The sequence below is a fragment of the Typopeltis vanoorti genome, chromosome 6, assembly GCF_054136105.1.
Source record: "Typopeltis vanoorti isolate ZY-2024b chromosome 6, IOZ_Tvanoo_1.0, whole genome shotgun sequence".
NCBI lineage: Eukaryota > Metazoa > Arthropoda > Arachnida > Uropygi > Thelyphonidae > Typopeltis > Typopeltis vanoorti.
In genome coordinates, this window is record NC_143554.1 from 14,449,457 (window position 1) to 14,474,628 (window position 25,172).

Sequence of the window (25,172 nt, forward strand, 5' to 3'; positions counted from 1 at the left end):
GGCAGTCTTCAAAGAGATACTATCAGGTTTTCAGGATACCATCATCCCCTTTTTTCATGTTAAGCTAATGGCCATGGCCTGCTATAGCCAAGCAACCTAGCCTCTGAAATCTAATTACTGCTTATCATAGGGCAGTTAATCCTATATGTATTGAGTACTATGTCTGTAAATTGCATGTGTTTTTCCAACTAGTTGGCTTGTATTGCAGGATGAAAACCCTACCATCTTTATATGAGAATCGCTAACTCACCTTCAGCTGAAAAGCCCTCATAATTGCATTGTGTCCTAGATGGAATTCAAACCCAGGTGTTCCCAAACTAAGACTTGGCAGCTTAGTCAGAAATTTCATTGATACTGACTGAGCTATGGAGACTTAAGTCTTTAGGATTGTTTTTGTTTAATATATTTGTTAATGATTGAGGATCAAATATTAAAATATTGGAGCAATCTATAAGGAAGTAGAGTTTAAAAATTTAAAGTGAACAAATGAATATAAGAATATGCTATGAAGTTTTTATGCAAATATTTACTCACAATCAATTCTTATGTTTATTATTGTCTTCATACATATTTTAATAAGTGAAAATTGTAAATATTTTTTACAACTGTTATGAAATTATAATTCATTTAATTAGGCAACGAATATAGGAAGCAAATATATTGATTGTATCTCCCTGAGAGGTATAAAAAAAAAACAAGATTTGCATGCTGCGTCAAATATAACATGCACAGTATAATTATCATTGCTGCCTGTTCACTGACAAGAGATACACTTTAATCTGAGAAACAAGTTTCCTCAAAACTCAGGATTTTCGTCTCATAAAACAGGCAAATTGGCCATACAACACATGCAATGAACAGCATTCAAGGCCTCCCATAATGAATCCAGAGACCCTGCAGAGGTGCCATGTCATAATAATAGTAATAATGAGTGATGATGATGTTTATCTGAATGGTAGGTAACTATTAATATATCGTTCAAAGTGTTGCTGGATTGAATTATTGGTAAGTGCCATCTTAATACTGCTTACTCTCTCCCAATACTATGAGGAACTATATGGTACTTATAATATGCATAAATAATGCTGAGCAAACTTAAGTATGTTACTATTTGGGAACATTGATCAAGTGTAAACGGATAAGTATCTTAATACCGACTAGTTTCACCAAACTTAAGCTGTTGGCATCATCAGGGTACAAGCACTGAGGTTAAAACATATCACAAAATAGATCTTAACTGTAAATTCTAAAAATGATAGTTACAAACTAAAATAGCATTGAACGTGAATAATACACATATCACGTGTACATGATTTACTAGTTGTTGCTAAGGAACCTTCATTAAAGTTCATTTCTTGTGTCAGAGATCTAATTAGGGTTTTCCATATCCCTGGAAGTATTAAACCTTGGTTCCTGTTAAGGTTATCTGTAGTGCGTGTGACTGTGGCTGCTTCTTGAAACATTCAAGAGCGGTAGTCTTCCTCTATGTAAGGGATACAACTTTTGTCCCACTCAATGATATGGTTTGTTGTGGAGAAATGTGATGACAGGCCTGATATGTCTTGGCTGTTATTTTTAACATAACCAATGTATTCTTTCTGCCTAATCTCGAGGCTTCTCGAAGTCTGGCCGATGTAACTTTAACCACACGAGTATGGAATATTATAGACTCCAGCATACTTATAGAAAGGATGGGTATCTTTTGGAGATCGTAGTAGTTTACGAATTGTTTCTATAGGTTTGAATGTCACTCTTATTTTGTGTGGTTTGAGGAGTTCAGCGAGCTTGTTAGAGATACTGCTCATGTACGGAATGTCGATTGTTGTAATATATTGAGTGTCTTCTCCTTCTCTTTGTGGTGGCTCAGAGAAAAGGATTTTGTTGATGAGTCTTCGTGGGCCATTCAAGGCGAGGTCATTAGTTATCAATGTTAATTCATCTTGGAGATCCTTTTCATCTGTTGTAATACGGACAGCTCTTTTCTTTAGTATGTGTACTATGCCAAGTTTGTGAGAAATGTGGTGTGAGGAACTAAAATGTAGATAACGTCCTGTATTCGTAGGCTTCCTGTAGACTGATAGGTTCAAAAGGCCATTAACTTGCTTCTTAATTAAGATGTCCAAGAACGGTAGTTGTTTGTCTTTTTCAAGTCCTAGAGTACATTTAATAGAATGGTGAAAGGAGTTGATTTTATTTAGAAAATCAATTAGGTCATTTTTGTTGTGGTTCCATACAATGAAGGTATCATCTACATATCTCCACCAAATTATTGGTTTATGATTTATTTGAGATAGAATTTTATTTTCGAGATCCTCCATAAATAGGTCAGCACAAGAAGGTGAAAGGGGACTACCCATTGCCAGGCCAGTCAATTGTTGGTAAATAGTTTTCTTCCAAGAAAAATAGTTTGAATTTTGGCAATGATTGCAGTGAAGTTATATCTTGAAATGCCATCTACAACGGGCGTAAAGGAATACCATCTTTGTGAACTTTTGAAACCCCATAAAGTCTTGGAGTTAGAGGGTGCATGGATTTTAATTTTTTAATTAGATCAGTTGGTCAGTTGACCATATTGCGTAGTAATTCGTTTGTGTCATTCTGGTTTTTTAATGTAGGATCTTTTGTTTCGGTGAAGATATGTAGATGATATCTTCATTGTATGGAACTACAACAAAGATGACCTAATTGATTTTCTCAATAAAATCAACTCCTTTCACCATTCTATTAAATTTACTCTAGAACTTTAAAAAAGACAAACAACTACCGTTCTTGGACCTCTTAATTAAGAAGCAAGTTAATGGCCTTCTAAACCTATCAGTCTAGAGGAAGCCTACGAATACAGGGCATTATCTACATTTCAGCTTCTCACAAACTCAGCATAGTACACATACTAAAGAAAAGAGCTGTCCTATTACAACAGATGAAAAGGACCTCCAAGATGAATTAACATTGATATCTAATAACCTCACCTTGAATGGCTACCCATGAAGACTCGTCAACAAAATCCTTTTCTCTGAGCCACCACAAAGAGAACAAGAAGACACTCAATATATTACAACAATCACCATTCAGTATATGAGCAGTATCTCTAACAAGCTTGCTAATCTCCTCAAACCACACAAAAGAGTGACATTCAAACCTATAGAAACAATTAGTAAACTACTATGATCTCCAAAAGATATCCATCCTTTCTATAAGTATGCTGGAGTCTTTAATATCCCATGCTTGTGTGGTTCAAGTTACATCGGCCAGACTTCGAGAAGCCTCGAGATTAGGCAGAAAGAATACATTGGTTATGTTAAAAATAACAGTCAAGACATATCAGGCCTGTCATCACATTTCTCAACAACAAACCATATCATTGAGTGGGACAAAAGTTGTACCCCTTACATAGAGGAAGACTACCGCTCTCAAATGTTTAAAGAAGCAGCCACAGTTGCACGCACTACAGATAACCTTAACAAGAACCAAGGTTTAATACTTCCAGAGATATGGAAAACCCTAATTAGATCTCTGAACACACAAGAAATGAACTTTAATGCTAACTATAGAAGGTTCCTTAGCAACAACTAGTAAATCATGTACACGTGATACGTGTATTATTCACGTTCAATGCTATTTTAGTTTGTTACTATATTTTTAGAATTTACAGTTAAGATCTATTTTGTGATATGTTTTAACCTCAGTGCTTGTACCCTGACGATGCCAACAGCTTAAGTTTGGTGAAACTAGTCGGTATTAAAATACTTATCCATTTACACTTGATCAATGTTCCCAAATAGTTATTTACATTAGTTCTGTGATCAAGAAAACACACGCTCATTATTAAGTATGTTACCTTCCACTAGATACAGGTATTACACCCCAGAGGTTAAGACCATCTTCTGTAAGGGTACCAGTCTAAAAAACAATAAACAAACAAACAAACAAAAATATTAAGAACTATGCACCTTGATTGACATATCTGAATATGAACAAGCAGTAGAATTTTAATTAAATTGAATCTTTTAAAAAAAAAATTTTTTTTAACAATCCTGAACCCAAGTTATTTTGTTATGCGTCTTAAAAAAACAGCAACGGTGAGTTGTAAGTTTGTAGCGATGATGATAATTATCCTGTTTTCTACCCACTACAGGGTGAGGGCCTCTCCCAGTGCAGAAGGGTTGGGACTACTTCTTCCATGGTGACCCAGTCCATCTTGGGAGGGTGTATCTATACTTGGATGGATGAATGTATGAAGGTGGAAGACAATCACAAACATCCATGCCTAGGTGGGATTTGAACCTGCAGCTTCTTGACTGGACAGCAGATATGCCAACTACTCGGCCAACATTTCTTATTGTATACAATAAGCACAGCATTTCAAAATCATTTAACTAGTCTTTGGTAGCCCCTGTTCTTGTGTTTAATGATATCTAGAATTAAAATAGAATTATAATTATTGGAAATGCACATTATTAAGTACAGTATGCTGATTTCAGTATGAATTAGCAGTGCAATAGAGTATTATCTTTAATAATTTTTATGGTGCTTTAAGTCAGAATTTTTCACACTGGGTTCCACCATAGTTATCTCAAGCTCTGTGAAGCAATTTTAGACTATTGTTTATTGGTTTTTCCAACTATAAAATAGCATCAGGAATTAGGATTGCCAATTTTTTCAAATCCGAATAAAGACCATTTGCCAAAGGCACAGGAATAACATGCGATGATTTCTGTTTGTTTTATACTTCATAGATGCTGTTATTGCATGCTAGTAACTAGAATGCATAATGGCATCTATGGACTCTGCAGAACAGAGTTTGAAAAACTTGCTAGTAGCTTCAGGTATTAAATTCTAAAACTTGTAAAATTTAACTGTTATTATTGAATATTTATATTAGTGTAAAAATGTTTATTTAGGGCTCCTTTGGTCTAAAAAGTTTGGGAAGTCCTGTTTTAAGTGACAAAAAATGATGAAGTTATATTACATGTAATACATGTATTTCTATTTGATAGCTGTTATACTAAAAGTAAATCTAAATGAGCACAAAGTTGGTAAGGCCAGCTGTTTGGTATTTGAGAGAAAATTATACCTATTGAATTTATGAGTCGGTAAAAAAAAAGCTATCCAGACTTTTTACAATTTATTAATTAGAGGTGTTGAGGAATTCATTAATATTGACATAACAAAGTAAGTGAATTATACAAAGCAGTACATAGTCAATATTGACTTGTAAGTCAGAAAGAAGATGGTTTAATGTAAAATCAGATATAAGACAAGGTTACATGCTATCTTTATTCTTAGTTATCATGTATAATCACATTATGAAGCATTTTAGGCATTAAGTCTAATATCAAAATTAGGAACGTTTAACTCAGCTCATTTTATCCAGATGATGATATACCTCTAAACAAATCTTATATACAAGTTTTCAGGATTCTTTACCTTTAACTTTTGTAACAAATTTGGCATGAAAATGAACAATTGTAAAATACCCATGATATGTAACTTATTATGTTTGCTTTTACATGTTTTTCTAAGGAGATTGCACTTAGAGAAATGTCAATTTTGTCTGTAATAATCTCGTATTTGTAATAACTTAACCATGAACATTTGTTACAATAATGTAGTGCATGATGTCATTATGTAACACTGTTAACTCATGTCCATATATGGCAATTTCAAAAGACACACAAAGTATGACGTAATCATTCGGATGTCCATACATGACCATACATAGAAGTTATGAGAAATGCGTACAAGAGAAGTCTGGGCCTTTATAAGGCATAACATCGAGAAGGACTTTGTCTTAATTTTCTCAACCTTCTCATACCTGGGCCTGATAAGTGAGGTTCATTGAGCTGCACATTCATGCCAGGTTTGCTGTCCCTATTTTTTTCTTAAATTTTTTTACCAATCATTATTTGTTACTAACTTGCTGGCTCTAGTATGGATACCTTTTTATATTCCTTCCATTAGAGTGGGTTTTTCACCACATACACTGTTCATAACATTTACTAACTTTACTCAAAGTGGGTCAACTTTTTCCCCACCCCCCCCCCCCCCCACCCCCCCCCCCCCCCACCCCCCCCCCCCCCCACCCCCCCCCCCCCCCACCCCCCCCCCCCCCCACCCCCCCCCCCCCCCACCCCCCCCCCCCCCCACCCCCCCCCCCCCCCACCCCCCCCCCCCCCCACCCCCCCCCCCCCCCACCCCCCCCCCCCCCCACCCCCCCCCCCCCCCACCCCCCCCCCCCCCCACCCCCCCCCCCCCCCACCCCCCCCCCCCCCCACCCCCCCCCCCCCCCACCCCCCCCCCCCCCCACCCCCCCCCCCCCCCACCCCCCCCCCCCCCCACCCCCCCCCCCCCCCACCCCCCCCCCCCCCCACCCCCCCCCCCCCCCACCCCCCCCCCCCCCCACCCCCCCCCCCCCCCACCCCCCCCCCCCCCCACCCCCCCCCCCCCCCACCCCCCCCCCCCCCCACCCCCCCCCCCCCCCACCCCCCCCCCCCCCCACCCCCCCCCCCCCCCACCCCCCCCCCCCCCCATTAAGGCAGTCGACCATTTGAGACAATTCGCAAAGATTTAAGTAAAGAACAACAAAGACAGAACCGGGTTGAGAGATACATAACAGAAATAAATAACACAATAAAAAGAAGACAAAAAAATTATGAGAATATGCAAAAACAGAAAACATCACCTGCATTCTCAATGAAGAATCTAGAGAACAAGTAAAGTAAAATATTTTAGTTATTTAGACATGATTTTTCATGAAGATGGCATAAAATAGAAATAGGCAACAAAATAAGCAAAGCTGCTATGCTGGTTAACCAGCTGAATAAACTTGTATGGAATAAGAAAGAAATTAGCTAAAATATTCATTTTAGCTAAATTGGCCAAAATAATTGGCTTGAAGTATACAAGACAGTGTTTGAACCAATTTGAACTTACGGATTTCAGAATTGGGTTAGCATTCAAGAATGTGCAAATCTAAGATAGCATGGTTACTTCAATGGGATAGGAAAAAAAGATAAGTAACTGGCAAGGAAAAGATCCAGAGGGAAACCAAGATGGAGGTGGACTGATGCAGACAAATAAACACACTAATCTGGATAAGAAGTACTGATAAGATGTTAGTAATAATGCAGACCTAATCATCTGGTACTATCATAGCATCCTGTACCACTCCTTGAAGGTACATGCATGGATGATGATAACAAAGCAATTCTTTAAGTTAGATATCTTGGCATTGAAGAAGTAACAAAGGCTATAAGGTAAGTATATTATATAAGTTAATTTTGTTCATGTACATGCATGCATATACTCTCTGGCCTTGTTTAATAGGATGAAAACACAGAATTTTCATGAGGAAAATCCTACCAACTTAATATATATTAGACAGACTAACTCTTATTCAGCTGAAAGGCTCTTATCTAAAAGGTTTGTAACTTTCTGAATGACAGGCAAAACTCACAGCAGCACAGAGTCACTAACAAAATAAGGCAATATTCGTGTTGCATACCAGTGACTGACATGTTTAAAATCAAAGAATCATTTTAAGTATGTTATACTCAGTTATATTTCATTCTAGCTTCATTCAGTATGAATGACTAGAAAAGCATCATCAGTACAATTATGCACTGATGATGCTTTTCTAGTAATTTTCTAGACCTTGTGATCTGTTTCTCCCAAGGTCTAGACTTTTCTAGACCTTGGGAGAAACAGTGTCACTAACCATTGCAGCAGCAACAGTATCCTTAACTGGATACTGTTGTATCATGCAACTTTAAGATGCATGATACTATTGACTGGGTTAAAAAAGTTTAAATAATCATTATATATCAATGTCAAGTTCTTTCCTAATATCCTCGTTTTTAATATGATGTTTCCATTAATGCCATCTGCTCACACCCTTAATCTTTCTCAGGACGCTTATATCTGTGGTATCTAGTCTTTGGTCAAGTGTTTTATTTCTAACCTAGCTCTCAGATCCATAAGTTAAAACTGGTTTGAACACTGTCTTGTATACAGCTACTTTAATGATTTCACTAATTTCTTTTTATCCATATAAATTTATTCTGTTGATTTCCTACCATATCAGCTTTGTTGATTCTGTTGTGCCAAAGTAGTTGAAATATTTTACTACTCTATATATTTTCCATTTGCAATGCAGTTGGTATTTTCAATGTTTCTGCCTATTTTCATTGTCTTTGTCTTGTTATTGCTGATTTTCATACCAAATTTATTATAACAGTTATTCAATTTAGTCAAGAAATCTTGCAGATTTATTAAAAAGTATAATGTCATCTGCATGAAGTAAAGAGCTGAGATTAACATCTCCAATTTTGATATCAGGTTTAATATAGCTTTCCTTCATAATGTGATCCATATAGATAACGAATAACAGAAGGGATAATGTACATCCTTGTCTGACATGAAATTTAATATTAAACCATCTTCCTGTACTTCCTTCAGTTTTAATGGCTGACTTACAACTAGAATAAAGACTAAGTATTGCTTGATATATTGCTTCATTAACACCGTACAACTATAGCAGTTTGAATAGTTTTTCTATTGGCACCTTGTCATATGCCTTTAGCAGGTCTAAAAAACTTAAATACAGATCTTTGTTATATTTTCGCAATTTCTCATTATCTGAAAATTTGATCCTGACAGCCTCTATCTGGCATGAATCCAGTTTGGTCTTCATCAAGTTTCATTTCCACAATCCTTCTCAACTGTTTCTCAAGTATACTTGCATAAATATTACAAGAAACACTTAGTAAAGTAACACCTCTGTAATTCTCACATTCAGCTATGACAATATATAGGTACCCCTTTTTATATGTGGGAATGATGAGAGCTCTACTCTAATCATCTGGAATTCATCTCTCTGCCCAGGCATTCTGAACTATGCAGTCAAGCCACTGCAAGAAGTTTATACCTCCATACTCGAGTATTTCTGGTTGAATTTTCGGAAAATTTGGAGAAAATAGCAAAGCGAATAATAATGGCAATTACCTGTTGGATTTCTGCTCAGGACATGAAATGATTTTTATTAACACAATGTTCAAACATAAAAATGTGCACAAATTCACGTGGAGAGATGAGGCAAGGAATAGGAAAAGTTTCATTCACTATGTTATTGTTGGGAGTGATGTTTTCTCTCTGGTGGAGGAAACTAGAGTGCACAAAGGATTTGAAACTGAAAGTGATCACCATTTAGTCTTGAGCACGATAAAACTGAATTTCATATTGAAAAGAATGCATGTAAAGAAAAATCAGAACGCCATGGTGGACACAGGAAGTTAAGGAGGCAGTGAAGGAAAAGAAGAAAGCATATCAAAAGTTCCTGGCAAATAAGTCAGCTTTTGCTCTTAGTGAATACAGAGACAATTGTAAGAAAGCAAAACATTGTAAAACTGGATAAACAAAAGTCATGGGAGGGACTTTGGCAAGAACACAGAAAATAAATATCAAGAAGGTGGCAAATTATTCTGCAGACTGTTTGAAAAGATCAGAAATAAAGGAAAGAGTGCTGTAAAAGGAATTATAAATGATAGAGGTAACATGAAAATGTAAGAAACAGATATCCTTGAAGTATGGAGTAAGTACTTTGAAAAACTGCTAAATGAAGCAAGCAGTAATGACAGCACAGTGGTAAAATATACTGACCAGGCATGCAGCCAGGAACACATATCCATACTTGAAGTAGAAAAAGTCATCAAAAGTCTGAAATGTAGAAAGGCAGCAGGAGTAGATGATATTCGACCAGAAATGCTCACATATGGAGGTATAAAAGTCATACAGTGGCTGCACTGCATAGTTCGGAAGGCCTGGATAGAGGGACGAATTCCAGATGATTGGAGTAGAGCTCTCATAGTATCCATATATAAAAAGGGAAATAAAACTGAATGTGAGAATTACGGAGGCATTTCATTACTGAACGTTCCTGGTAAGATATATGCAAGTATACTTGAGAAGCGGTTGAGAAGGATTGCGGAAGAGAAGCTTGGTGAAGAACAAGCTGGATTCAGACCAAATAGAGGCTCTCAGGATCAGATCTTCACTTTACGACAAATAGTCGAGAAAGCATGGGAATATAACAAAGATCTATATTTAAGTTTTGTCGATCTGGAAAAGGCATACGACAAGGTGCCAAGAGAGAAGCTATTCCAAACGCTATAGGTATATGATGTTTAAGGAGCATTACTTAGTCTTGATTTGAGTTGTAAGTTAGCAGTTAGAATTGAAGAAAGTGCAGGTAGATGGTTTAATGTTAAATCTGGTATGAGACAAGGATGTACATTATCCTCTCTGTTATTCATTATCTATATGGATCACATTATGAAGGAAAGTAGTAATAAACCTGATATCAAAATTGGAGGTGTTAATCGCAGGTCTTTGCTTTATGTGGATGATGTTATACTTCTAAATAAATCCACTACAAGGCTGCAACATTAATTGAATAACTCTTGTAATAGATATGATATGAACATCAGCATTAAAAAGACAAAGACAATGAAAATAGGAAGAAATACTGAAAATATCAACTGCATTGTGAATGGAGAATTTATAGAACAAGTAAAACATTTCAGATAATTAGGCACCATTTTTAGCGAAGATGGTAAGTTAAATATGGAAATAGAGAACAAAATCAACAAAGCTGGTATGGTAGGAAGTCAACTGAATAAATTTATATGGAATAAGAGAGAAATTAGCCAAAACGCTAAATTAGCTGTATACAAGACAGTATTTAAACCAATTTTAACTTATGGATCTGAGAGCTGAGTTAGAAGTAAAACACTTGACCAAAGACTAGAGACTGCAGATATGAGAGTCCTGAGAAAGATTAGGGTCATGAACAGATGGCATCAATCAAATATTAAAAACTAGGCTATTAGGAAAGAACTTGACATTATCAGCATCCAGGAATGCATTAGCAGAGCTAATCTCAGGTGGTATGGTCACTTAAAGAGAATGAGAGAGGAAAGATTAGCAAAACAAGTGTTCCCTGCCAGGTTGGCAGGAGGAAGACCAACATATAGGCGGATTGATACGGTATAAAGTGCCTTAGAAGATAGAAATATAAGATCTGATAATGTTGGAGTCTTCACGGGTAACAGATTGATTTGGAGGAAAATTGTCGATAGGAAGTTAGTAATGATGTACATTTTTCATGTAGTACTGTCATATCCAGTACACTCCTTGAGGGTATATATATCAGGAATTTGATGATATCATCTACTCCTGCTGCATTTCCATATTTCAGGCTTTTGATGACTTTTTCTACTTCAAGTACGATGAATATTTTTTACCACTGTGTTGTTATCACTGCTTGTTTCCTTTATCAATTTTTCAAAGTAATTACTCTATACTTCAAGGATATCTTTTTCTCCTGTTTTCATGTAACCTTTATCATCTATAATTCATTTTACAGCACTCTTTCCTCCATTTCTGAGCTTTTCAAACAGCCTGCAGAATATTTTGCCACCTTCTTGATATTTATTTTCTATGTTCTTACCACAGTCTTCCCATGACTTTTGTTTAGCTAGTTTTACACAGAGTTTAGCTTTCTTATATTCTTCTCTGTATTCTATAAGAGCACAAGCTGATTTATTCATCAGGAACTTTCAATATGCTTTCTTCTTTTCCTTCACTGCCTCTTTAACTTCCTCTGTACACCATGGTGTTCTGATTTTTCTATCCTTGCAGATAATCTCACCACATGCCTCTCTGGCTGAATTAATCAATGTTTTTTTCAGAGCTTGCCACCAAATCTCCAAGGTTTGATTCCTGTTCTCAAACTCTTTCATTTTTTCTTGAATAAAGTTTATATATTTCAGTCTACAGTTCACATCTGAGAGCTGCTCAACCTTTATTTGCTTTAAAACTTTCTTATATACTCTTCTTTTCAATATGAAATTCAGTTTTATCCTACTCAAGACTAAATGGTGACCACTTCCTGTTTCAAATCTGCTGTACACTCTAGTGTCCTGCACCAGAGAGAAAACATCATTATCAACAATAACATAGTGAATGAAACTTTTCCTATTCCTTGCCCAATCTCTCCATGTGAATTTTGCACATATTTATGTAGGAACATTGTGTTAATAATAATCAGTTCATGTCCTGAGCAGACATTCAACAGGTATTTGCGATTATTATTAGATTTGCTCTTTTCTCCAAATTTTCTCAAAATACTTCTGTATGTATGACAATCATTTCCAAATCTGCTATTTAGATCCCCAACAAGGACCAGCTTTTCCTTTTTCACTGTGTCAGTTGCTTTCTCTAAAGCATCAAAAAATTTCTCGATTTCTACCTTAGGAACCTTATGTGGTTCCTAAGGTAGAAGTCTTTAATATTTGTACCATAGGGCACAAATAAGGCTCATTGTCCAGTTCTGCATTCTGATATTTGCCCACATCATTCAAGAAGATTAGCTTCCTATTTAGTGTTGAATACTACTATAGCTACTCCTTTTCCCTGATTTTTATTGCCTGAATATACTTTTTGTATTTACTACTTAGAAAAATCTCACCAGCTTTTGTCTTTTTTGTTTCAGTCACTTCCTATTATAATGATCTGCTATTCATCCAATTCTTCTGTTAGTTCCATTTCTCTGCCATTCAGGCTTCTTATGTTGATAATACCGATCCTGAACTGTGGCAATTTTGAGTTGAGATGTGTTTAAAGATTTGTTCCAGTAGCTGACTTTTCGCTGTTTGCCCTGGTGAAAACAACCTGGGGGTGGTGGTGGGGGGGGGGACTTGTTTAACCGGCTGATGCTCCAGCCAGCATTAAATGCATTTAAAGTGTATATGATAAAACTCTGTTAGAGAGTGATGCATCTTTATAAATTATTAATCATTTCCTGCCATAACTTATGAAAGGTATGGCAATGATTAATAATTTCCTGAAGCCATGTCACTACAGTTGTTGCAGTATGGCACAGTGTGCACTTCCCCTATAATATTCAAATGGGTTATTTCCAAAGAACTATCACAGCAAAAGAAATGCAGAAATATCTAGAAGTTCAATTAATTACATTTGGTGTTAATTTTCCATAGAATATAACAGGAGGTCCTAATCGAAAGTAGGTGAAGTATTCCTGTGGGAATACTTCACCTACTTTGCTACTACCACCACTTTTAATAGATCAAATGATATACTTGGATGAATGATCTTTTCCTAACAGCCATTAAGTTATTATATAGCCAATGGATTTCAAATTTGTATATATGTGTGTTTCATGATTTGTCACTTCACTAGATAGCACCACTTTTCAATGTGACTAAACTCATTGTTGAAAGAATTCACTGATGCATGTGATGAGAAGAATGCAGAACCCTTTCAGCATCCCCTTTCCATCGATTTATGCTGTCTGAATGAACGGCCTGTTTTTGAAGTTAATTTTTTTATCACCACATTTCCATTTTTTAATGGATACAATAGTTCTTTTTTTAAATGTAAATCTCACCCACAAAACATTATTGAATACAGATGCTCTAAATGTGCTGATAATTGTCTGAAATGACTGATGACTAATGCAACAGCTTAGAATCTCTCATTGGCTGACAATTAACTGTGATCCACACCCTGTTATGTGACTGCAGTCATTCAGCAGATGTTGTTTTCCTGTGTTGGTAGTTTGTCGTGTTAGTATTTGAAAAAATAATGGATGAAAGGAATTATAATTAGCAGGATGCTGCATTTGTGATCTGAGCAGGATAACATTAACTATTTATATTATTTTAATACTTCCTCGCTATTTCATTCTAGAAGTGCCTAGTTCAGTCAAATACAACAGCCTCCTAATGTCTATATGGTATATTTCCTGAGCTATTTCTTCAACTTCATTAAGCTTTCAAATTCTTAGAACCCTTATCATTAACTAGCATGGCACAATCACTTCATGAATCTAGCAAGACTTATCTGAATAACTTTGATTCTCTTGATTAATATCCATTAAAATGAGGAACAAAGCTATGAGCTCTTACCAAATATTTGCCTGACACTATGGTACTTTAATAATTATTCAACATAGATAATAATGCTGTACAAGATGGCAATGAGAGCGGTGATCAAAGAGAGAGTGAGAGCAACTATACAGAGAGAAAAAATGGTTTAAATGATGAAAAAAATGAGGAATTATTTGTAGGGAGTGAGATCGCTAGGTTGTGCACAGTGATACAAAGTGCACAGTGGCAGTTTGAGCACCTGCAAAACTCTTTCCAGAGTGCCTCAGCTAACGGAAATAAACAAGTGTTTGAAAGGAAAAATAAGCGTAACAGTGAGAGAGTTTCTGAAATGAAGGAAAGAGTGTTGTATGGTGACATGTTATTAAGAGGAGTGATAGATGGGAGTTTAACTAAATTGCACTTACCGGGTGCAAAATTTAAGGATGTAAGTGAGAGTATTAGAGCGCAAAAACAGAGGGTGAATTGAAAGGAGATAAATTTTTTATGAGAGAGGACTTGAAAGTATTGTTAAAGGTAGCAAAAGAAAAGATTGACAGAGTTAGGATGGTGAGTCTGTTGCCACAGTACAACATAGAGCAGTTTAGAAGGAGGGCCATAATCGCAAATGACTTTATACGCAGGTTATGCAGATGGTGTGGAATTCATGGACCTGTGTAATGAGTTTGATGGGCAAAGAATTTATACAAGATGGATGGCCTGCATTTGAATGGATTTGGTGTGCAGAGACTGGAAAAGGTGTTGCTGAATGAAGTGAAAATGGATGTGCAGAACCATGGAAACTAGAACTACCAAGGAGGGGTTGGGGGGTGGGAGTAGATATGCGAACATCAGTGAGACAGCTGAGCGTAAGAACGTATATAATGTACCCGAGCCAATACTAAGGACAAGAAATCGGAATGGGATAGTTAGAATAACGCATCAATATAGGGGTGGGACTAAGGGACCTCTGCATTTCATGTATACTAATGCCAAGAGTATTAGGAACAAGAAGGAAGAATTTTTGGCCTTGATTGGCTCTTCCTGGCCACAGGTTATTGGCATTAGTGAAACATGGCTGACGGAAGATGATATAGTTAGTGAGATAGAATGTGTAGGTTATAGTGTGTTTAGGAGGGACAGAGAGAATAAAATGGGGGTAGGAGTGTTATTGATGATAGCTGATGAAATGCAGCCAAGAAGAATTGAAGTTGTATTGCAGGATAATGAAAAGAGCTCATTTGAGACTATTTGGTGTGAGACTGAGACTGGCAGAACAAAATATACAGTTGGGTGCTGCTATAGACCAGGTGATGGAATAGATGGTGGAGATAGTATGCATAAACAAATAGATGAAATGAGTGGAAGGAAGGTAATTATTATGGGGGATTTCAACTATGGTAACATTGATTGGAAGGAGGAGAGGACATGTGTGAGGAAGGAAATGGATTTTATTCAATTATTAAGGGATAACTATCTGAGACAGCATGTAATTGAAAATACTAGGGGTGTGAGAGTGCTTGACCTGGTAATAGCATCTGAGAATTTGACTCTAATGAATATGACCATGTTGCCACCTATTGGTGAGAGTGATCATAAGGTCTTGACCTGGGAGGTGGCTAAATGTGTGGAATTTTCGATTAAGACAGGGTATATGTGGAATTACCATGCTGGCAAGTATGACAAGCTCGGGAGATTGCTTGGATCAGTGCCATGGCATGAAAACTACAAGGGCTGGATGTCGATAGAGCATGGGAAGTGGTCAAGGAGCATTTACAGGAGGTTATGGCTGATTGTATACCTAGGGTCCGAATAGTAAAACAAGTAGGGTTTAAATGGATGAATAACACAATTAGGCTTGAGTTGCAAAAAAAAAGAAACAACTGTGGAGGGAATTTAAAGAAAAAGGTGACCTGCTGGCACATGAATGGTATAAAGTGCAGGCCAGAAGGGTAACGAGTGTGGTAAAAAAAGCAAAAGCGGATTATGAAAGGAAACTAGCTATGCAAGCTATAGAGAATCCCAAACAGTTCTTTCAATATGCTGCAAGCAAAAAAAAAACTGTACACAGCAAAATGATTTTAAGGAATGCCGATGGTAAGGAGGTCACTGAATCAGTTGATATAGTGGAATTATTGAGCGAGCACTTTGCAAGAGTATATCATCCAGGTGGTGACATTGAAAAAAATGAAGGAACCATTAGTTTATATGGGAATTGTGATGAATGAAGTGGAGGTGAATAGTCTATTACAGAACCTTAATGTGAATACATCTGTGGGATTGGATGGTATACCAGCACGGGTCTGACGTGAAGCAGCTAAAGAATTATCAGTGCCCTCGACCATGTTGTTTAATCTGAGTCTCGGGTCTGGTTTAGTCCCGAAGGTGTGGAAAGAGGGGAAAATAGTTCCACTGCATAAAGGAGGATCCAAGGCTACTGTTGCAAATTACCGACTGATCACCATATCAGGATCAGGAGTCGTTGTCAAGGTCTTGGAGAAAGTAGTCAAGGGAAAAATACAGGAATGGATTGATGAAAATGAGATACTGTATGGGGTACAGCATGGCTTTGTGAAGGGTAGATCATGCCTCAGTAACTAGCTCAAGTTTTATAACACAGTGACGGCTGAACTGGATAAGGGTAATGGGTTTACAGTGATACTGCTTGACCTGGCTAAGGCATTTGACAGGATACCACATGGAATTCTAATCCGTAAACTACAACATATGGGAATGGATATAGGGTTAGTGAGATGGATAGGTGGGTGGTTGATGGAGAAATATCAGAGAGTAGTTTATTCAGGAATAGAGTCCAAAAGACGGTCTGTGACTAGTGGTGTGCCGCAAGGTTCTGTTCTTGGACCACTGCTGTTTAATTTGTTCATTAACAATACGGGGAAGGATCTAAGAGGAACAGTTCATTTGTTCGCTGATGATGCAAAGTTGGGTAGGGTAATAGTGAATGCAGAAGATTTCAAAATCTTGCAGGACAACTTGGATAGATTGGAGTTTTGGGCTAAAGAGAATGGATGTCAATTTAATGTGACAAAATGTAAAGTTATACATTTTGGAGTGAAAAGATTGGCAGCAGTATACCACATTGGTGGAACTGTACTCCAGGAGATTGATGAGGCCAGGGACTTGGGAGTGTTGGTGGGTAGGGAGATGAAGTTTAGGGGGCACATTGCAAAAGTGGCTAAATAAGCTCATTAACTCACTTGGTAGTTGAAAAATACTTTGACAAGCAGAGACAAGCATGTTATTTTACCTCTGTATAGAGCATTGATAAGACCTCATCTTGATTGCTGTGCCCAGATTTGGTCACCTAGGTTTCTTCTTGATGGGGAGGAGGTGAAGAGGATCCAGAGGCGAGTGACCAAGATAATAGCAGGTCTATGGAATGAACCATATGAGAACAGGTTGAAGATTTGTGGGTTGCAGAAATTAGTTGATAGGCAGAAAAGGGGAGATATTGAGACATTCAAATTGCTAAAGGGTTTCTATAGGATTAATCCAGAAGATATTTTTGAGAATAGGGCTGGTGGTGGGAGGACTAGGGGTCATGCATGGAAGCTGGGCAAGAATGTGGTTAGCAGGGGTGTTAGAGCTAGGTTTTTCACTTGGAGAGTGGTGAATGAGTGGAATAAGCTGCTAGTGTGTGTTGTGGGTGCTATGACAGTGAGTGAGTTCAAGGCAAGGTATGATAGATACTGTGAGAATGTCATATAGTTTGTGTGGACATGATGTTTATTGCCTCCTTCGATGAGTCTAAGGACTCCCTGGAATCGCCCGTAATAATTATAATAATAATACCAAAGTGACATGAATGTAGTATAAAGTTTAGAATTATTGCACAATTTAACCATAGCCAACATATTAATTCGAGTTTGCTCTCTACACCACCATTTTCTATACATACTTTGTATACTTACACAGCCTAATAATTCATACTGGATTAAGATACAATAAAATCATTTATATGTATCTTAACTTACAATTTTTATTCTAAAAGTTTCAAAAAATAATAAAAATTGAAATTAAGTGATGATTTAAAAACATAATGAAATATTACTGGGAGGTAACACTTATAAGAATAATATTAACTGCTTTTAATATACATCCAATATTTCATCTAAATCGCCCATACATAGTCAGGATTCTGTAACACTTCTAACAAAGCACTATACACACAGAGCATGGTGATCGGTGTCCAGATTAACAATGTTGGAATGATAACATTTATCAAATTTAAGATAGCTTCTAACAACCATATTTAATGAAGGTGGGATTGTGTTTGCGTGTATCACTGATGATTCTATGAAACTAAGCTAATTCAGGCTAACACACAAAGTTATTCAGGTAGCAAGTTTTTATGAAAAAATGAATAGAATGTCAAATGCACATTTAGCAACCAGAGCTAACACCATATTATACAGTGAATTTTCACTGTATAATATGCACTGTACAATCTTCTACAGAAAATCACTATAGCAATCTACTGCTGCAATCCCCTTTCCCAAGTTTTTTATAGAGAAATATTCATACATATTCCTGATGATGTTCAAGTGACTCCACTAAGTATTAGATGTAAATTAAAGGAGGTTAATTTTATTTCTATCACATGTTATCTCCATTAAAATAAATCATATCCAAATTTAAGCAAACCTTTACCTTATCAAAACAAACAAGTTTTAGTTTTCCACACATATTAATACGAGGAGGGCTGATACAATAAACTCCATTCTTCTTCAGACGGTTTTGTGCATACACTGTTCCTATTGTCATGGCAGCAGGAAGAGCAGGAGGTACAACTATGGTAACTATATCCAGAGTTCGAATAATAGTTGCCTTTAGACCAGCCTAAAAGACGAAAATAATTATTTGAAAAGTCATTACTGCATCTATATAAAGATGCAGTAATGAGTAGAATTAAGCCATTCATGACTATTTCCTTTAGTGTTATACTGTGATCAGCATTCATTCCGGTAAATTATCAAGACTACAACCGTGTTAGGAATAATTGCTTTAATTCCAACATTCTGACCTTCATATTAAGGTCAGAATGTTGGAGAAAATCTGGAGTACACACACACACACACAAAGACAAGCAATATTACATTTCAAACAGTATGCCAACATGACAATGATTTAATTAACTGTTATTCTACTGGCCTGATCTCTAGTGAGGAAAAAAAAACTACATCAAAGCTATATCCTATTTATAACATGATCATCATAGAACAAATTTATATTAATACAGCAAAATTGGTGGCCTAATCAATGATTTAACATAATTGTTTGTTATATTAAACTAAGATCCTAGATTACTACATTCCTAAATAATTCTTGGGATTTTAAATCACCGTTATTGTTAAGATTAGAGTGGTTGATAAGAATTTCACAAGCATCTTCAAATTTATGCTCATACCATGTTTTGGTCTGATGTAAACAACAGGTGACTTCCCAGACAATTCTATATAGAGTATTCAGGGGATGATAAGAAAGGCCATATTTACCATAGTTAATAAATTTAGTATGTCGTTTATGTTCCTTTTTTAATCATAGTGATTAAATTGTATCTTTACCATACCGTAATGACTGCATTGCAATCGTTACAGTATGCTAAAGATACATTTCTGTTTTGGTTAATCGACTGGCATTTTTAACACGTTCATTGCCAAGCTGAAAATTGGAATTTCGTGTGGTGGCCAAATTTTTTTTAATTTTTTAATTTAGTTTTTATTGTGCTCAAAATAAGTTAAATATATTATTTATATGCTTTTATTATTATGTACACAGGATTTATGTACTCTAAATATCTATTACGCAATATCGTGTGATATGTAATTCGGTCAAATAAGTTATATATTTTACAAATAAAAAACATTTAAATATAATAATTATAACTCGATAGCGACGTCCACATGATAACGCATGATCGGCTGCTTGGTGAGAACTCACATCATGCGATATCACGTGATTGGCAATGAACGTGTTAAAATGATGCAGAGACAGCAATCTTATTCCCAACTGCATCAAGCTAAAAAGGAAATTCACCTCTGCAAAAGCACCTAAGAATTTATAACCATATAGAAAAAGCGATGCTCACAGAGCAGATTTGAACTACTCACAAAAACTTAGCATTTGCTCTCAGTTTCTAAATTTAAAATCAGAACTTTTCAGTTATTTAAATCCAGATATTAAGGATGTCCTTGAGAGGCTTACTGACAATTCAGCGAAACATACCATGGAAACAAAGAAAGTAAAACTTATAGCCAAATTTCTTAGACTGAAAGAGCGACAACATTTAAATTGCCAACAGACAAATTTAAATTTCTCATCATTGAATGACTTTGAAAACAGCCAACCACAAGCCAGTGATAACAGGAGCAACCAACTGCCCTCAATGAACAGTCATGTGATTAATCTTTCTAGCCATCTGCTGAACAGTGATGAACTCTTACTACTTAGAAAAGGCTTAAACTTTGCTGTGGCACCCAGGACTATTAACAAATTGATTTTATTTATCATATTGAAAGAAGAGTGAGATTTCTCACAACCACCATATATGATAAAATATGACTAGAAACCACTAATATTTTAAACAATACTAAAGCAATAACCAGCCACCTGACCAAAACTGAATTCGCAGCAGTGAACTCTTTAAAAGCGAGTCAGGACATTGAAATTACTAGAGCCGATAAAGGCAGTGTCATGGTTTTAAACAGCACACTTACCTAGAAAAAATGAATCAATTAGTTTCAAACAGCATCTATCAACTTGTGAAATATAACCCAACTAATCAGATTAAAAAGAAAACAATTACTTCAATCATAATTGAAGTAATTCTTCAATTACTTCAGATAGAATTAAATAACTACTTTTGCACTATGCTCATTACATGAAAATTTATGGTTTGCTCAAGATTCATAACCAGAACACACTGCTTTAGCCAATAATTGAAGTATCAACAGCTCCAATTATCATCTAGATAAGAAGCTAATGTCATCACAAGGGATTGGTAGGTAATTTCCTCCTCCTATATTAAATACACACAACACTTTGTAAACAAAATTAAGGACATCATACTTGAAAAAAAGTAATTTATTATTCAGTTCTGACATCACTTTTCACAATTCTTCTTTTACAGAACAAATTCCCACCTGATATCACAGTGCTATTTGCTCATGTACTACATTCTGGCTATACTGCATGGCAAAATACTTTTTACCTGCAAAAAGAAAGCACAGCCATGGGCTCACAGTTATCCCTCTCCCTCCCATTATATGAAAGCTTTAGAGCAACAGTGCTCTAGATACCTGTACTTTAAAACCCTAAGTCTGGCTTAGATACGTTGATAATGTTTTCATTATTTAGCCCCATGGCCACCACACATTACATACTTTCCTTAGCCACCTAAACAAACAACACAAATGAATTAAAATTCACAACTGAAATCAAAAGACAGAACATGCTTCCTTTGCTTGATACACATCACATGTCTTCTTTACAGCATTATTTTCTTCATTGTTTACTATAAGCCTACAAATACTTACTACCACCCAACACAAAAACTAGATGCCATTAACACACTAAAAAATAGGGCTTTAAAGATTTTCTCCAGTGAGCAAGCACTTAAACATGAATTAAAAGTTATCAGTAATACCTTCCTGAAAAATGGTTACAGCAAAAATATTATTAACAAAATTCTGAACTAGACTCCACTTAAAAACAAGCTAGATTACAATAAAACTGTAGCCATTCCATACATTAAAGAGATATCAGATAAAATAAAGAGAATACTACAGGAATACAACCTTCATGAGACCTTGAAACATTCTGCAAAAGTAAAGACTTATTCAACGTATCCAAGGATCCACTTCCTCCACCGGTCCACCCTGGAGTTTAACATATTCATTGCACCTGTAATTTGTCCTATATAGATGAAACAGGATGCACAATTCCTATCCAAAAAAGGAACATAAACAGCATATTAAATTTAATAAGTATGGTAAATCTCATCTTTCTGATCATGCCCTGAATACTGCATAGATCTGACTGGAAAGTCACCTGTTGTTTACATCAGACCTGAGCATAAAATTGAAGATGCTTGTGAAATTCTTATCAACCACTCTAATCTTAACAATAATGGTGGTCTAAAAATCCCAAGAATATGGATGGCACATATTCTACCCACATGATCTTTTGGTCTAAGAGTTAATTAGGAATGTAGTAATCTAGGATATTAATTTTAATATAACAAACACCTGTGTTATTGATTAGGCCACTACTTTTCTGCATTATAAGTATTTATATGAATTTGTTCTCTGATGATGTTATAAATAGGATATAGCTTTGATGTATCTGTTTTTTCCCACTAGAGGTCAGGATTGTAGAATAATGGTTGATCAAATTATTGTCACTTTGGCACTGTTTGAAATGTAATATAGCTTGTCTTTGTATGGGGAAATTAAAGTAATTATTCCTTTTTATGTAATTTATATAATTGAATCTTTATAATGTAGTAATTATTATTATTATTATTAATATCCCAAGACCTCGGGGAATCAAAGACTCATCTGGGAGGTCCTTTTATCACACACAGCTCATCATACCGTGCCTTGAACACATTCAAACTCCTTGCAGACACTACACTCTCAGGCAACGCATTCCAATCATTTACAACTCTGCACGAAAAAAAACCTGCCTCTCACTCCCCTACCCATACCCTCTTTATACAGTTTCTGGGGATGACCTCTGGTTTTCCCCCAATCTCCACTATTTTCTGTAGAACCTTTCCAGCATTGATCCATAATTACTCCATACCAACTTGTAGGTCTCTATCATATCTCCCCTTTTCCTCCTGTCCACCAGACTCTGCAAATTACATCTTCTCAATCTTTCCTCATACTCGACATTCCAGAGGTCAGAAACTACCTTAGTCAACTGCCTTTGGACCCTTTCCAACATCTCTCCATCCTTCTGAAAACCAGGTGTTTCAGAAGGATGTTTCAGACAACAGCACCTATCAACTTGTGAAATATAACCCAACTAATCAGATTAAAAAGAAAACAATTACTTCAATCGTAATTGAAGTAATTAAGTAATTCAATTATAATTGAAGTAATTCTTCAATTACTTCAGAGAAAGTTAAAAAACTACTTTTGCACTATGCTCATTAGATAGAATTTATGGTTTGCTCAAGATTCACAACCAGAACACACTGCTTCTGCCAATAGTTGAAAGTATCAACAGCCCCAATTATCATCTAGATAGGAAGCTAGTGTCAACACAAGAGATTGGTAGATCATTTCCTCCTCCTATATTAAACACACACACAACACTTTGTAAACAAAATTAAGGACATCACACTTGAAAAAAAGTATTTATTATTCAGTTATGACATCACTGTCCTTTTCGCAAATGTCCCAATCTGGGCACAACAGTCCATGTGTGGCCAAATCAAAGCCTTATACAACGGAACAGGAATCTCCCTACTTCTACACATCAGTGTCCTCCACATCATTCCCAGAAGCCTTTGTGTTGCCTTGACAATTTTGGCTATGTGTCCCCTAAATTCAGATCCATATCCACTATCACCCCCAGATCTCTTATTTCTTCCACCACCAACAATATATCCTCACCAAGCATAAATTCTGCATCCCATCCTTGTTTTCCAAATTTTATGTTGTCTCCATAATTTACCAAAATGAATGCATGACTATTTTGTTATTTGCAGTAACGCTGTTTATCAGCAAGCATAAATTATAGGCCAATCTGAATATCCAGAGTTGTGGTGAAGGCAGTAGAGAAATTGGTGAAAAGTAGGATAGAGAATTGGGTTGTAAACAGCAGTATTCTTAGTAGCTATCAGCATGAGTTTGTTAAGGGAATATCTTGTTTTAGTAACTTACTTATGCACTATAACAAGGTGGCAAATACCTTGGACAGGGGAGATGTACATACACATGGATTTTGAAAAAGCTTTTGATAGGCTCCCACACAACAAACTATTAAATAAATTGAAACAGATGGGACTGGATAATGTGGTGCTAAAGGGTCAAATCTGTATAACTGAGAGGAAACCTCCACATAGCCTTTAAAGGAATGCGGAGAACCGACCAGGGCTTCTGATCTAATGTCCAATTCTCACCTTCTCGTGGAGCATCCTGTTGGGTATCTACCTGGATACTGAACGAATGAGGATGGGCTGGCAATTTGGCATTTAGCCGACCAAATTGTATTCTTATTAGTTAAACTAAAATAAAAAATGTTGGTACAACATGACAAAATTTCATGCCAGCTGGGGCGTCGCCCGGTTAAACAAGGCCCCCGTTGTTTTTGCAAGTGAATTCTCTATCCTACTTTTCACCAATTTCTCTACTGCCTTCACCACAACTCTGGATATTCAGATTGGCGAACAGTGAAAAGTCAGCTACTGGAACAAATCTGAAAACGCACCCCGACTCAGCATCACCAGAGTTAAAGATTGGTACTATCAACATAAGAAGCCTGAATGGCAAAAAAATGGAGCTAGCTGAGGAATTAGATAAGTACCAGATTGACATAATAGAGGTGACTGAAACAAAAAAGACAAAAACTGGTGAGATCTTTCTGAGCAATAAATACAAAATGTTATATTCAGGCAATGACAATCAAGGAAAAGAAGGAGTAGCCATAGTATTCAACACAAAATACAAGGCTAATCTTCTTGAATGGCAGGCAGTCTCAAGTAGAGTAATGTGGGCAAATATGAGAATGGGGAACTGGACAATGAGACATTTATGCCTATGGTCACACATTCTACTAAGGTAGAAGTGGAGGAATTTTTTGATGCTTTAGAAAAAGCAACTGACACAATGAAAAAGGAAAAGTTGGTCCTTGTTGGGGATCTGAATAGCAGAGTAGGAAATGATTGTCAGACATACAAAAATATTTTGGGAAAATTTGGAGAAAAGAGCAAAGCTAATAATAATGGCAAATACCTGTTGGATTTTTGCTCAGGACATGGACTGGTTATTACTAACACCATGTTCCAACATAAAAATGTGCACAAATTCACATGGAGAGAAGAGACAAGGAATAAGAAAGGTCTCATTGACTATGTTGTTGTTGATAGTGATGTTTTCTCCCTGGTGCAGGACACCAGAGTGTATAGAGGATTTGAAATTGGAAGCGATCATGATTTAGTCTTGAGCAGGATAAAATTGAATTTCACATTGAAAAGAA

At 36.4% G+C, this 25,172-nt stretch overlaps 1 protein-coding gene across 4 annotated transcripts in view; it reads right to left on the reverse strand.

Moving 5' to 3' along the window:
- LOC150105306 (polyamine-transporting ATPase 13A3-like) overlaps positions 1-25,172 on the reverse strand; it is a 479,234-nt gene that overhangs the window by 223,552 nt on the left and 230,510 nt on the right. For all 4 annotated transcript variants that reach the window (XM_090394686.1, XM_090394683.1, XM_090394684.1 and 1 more), the window contains 2 exons: positions 18,615-18,803; positions 3,839-3,900 (listed from right to left, as the gene is read on the reverse strand). In XM_090394686.1, coding sequence (XP_090250812.1) covers positions 3,839-3,900; positions 18,615-18,803 — 251 coding nt within the window. The remainder of the gene's footprint in view (positions 1-3,838; positions 3,901-18,614; positions 18,804-25,172) is intronic.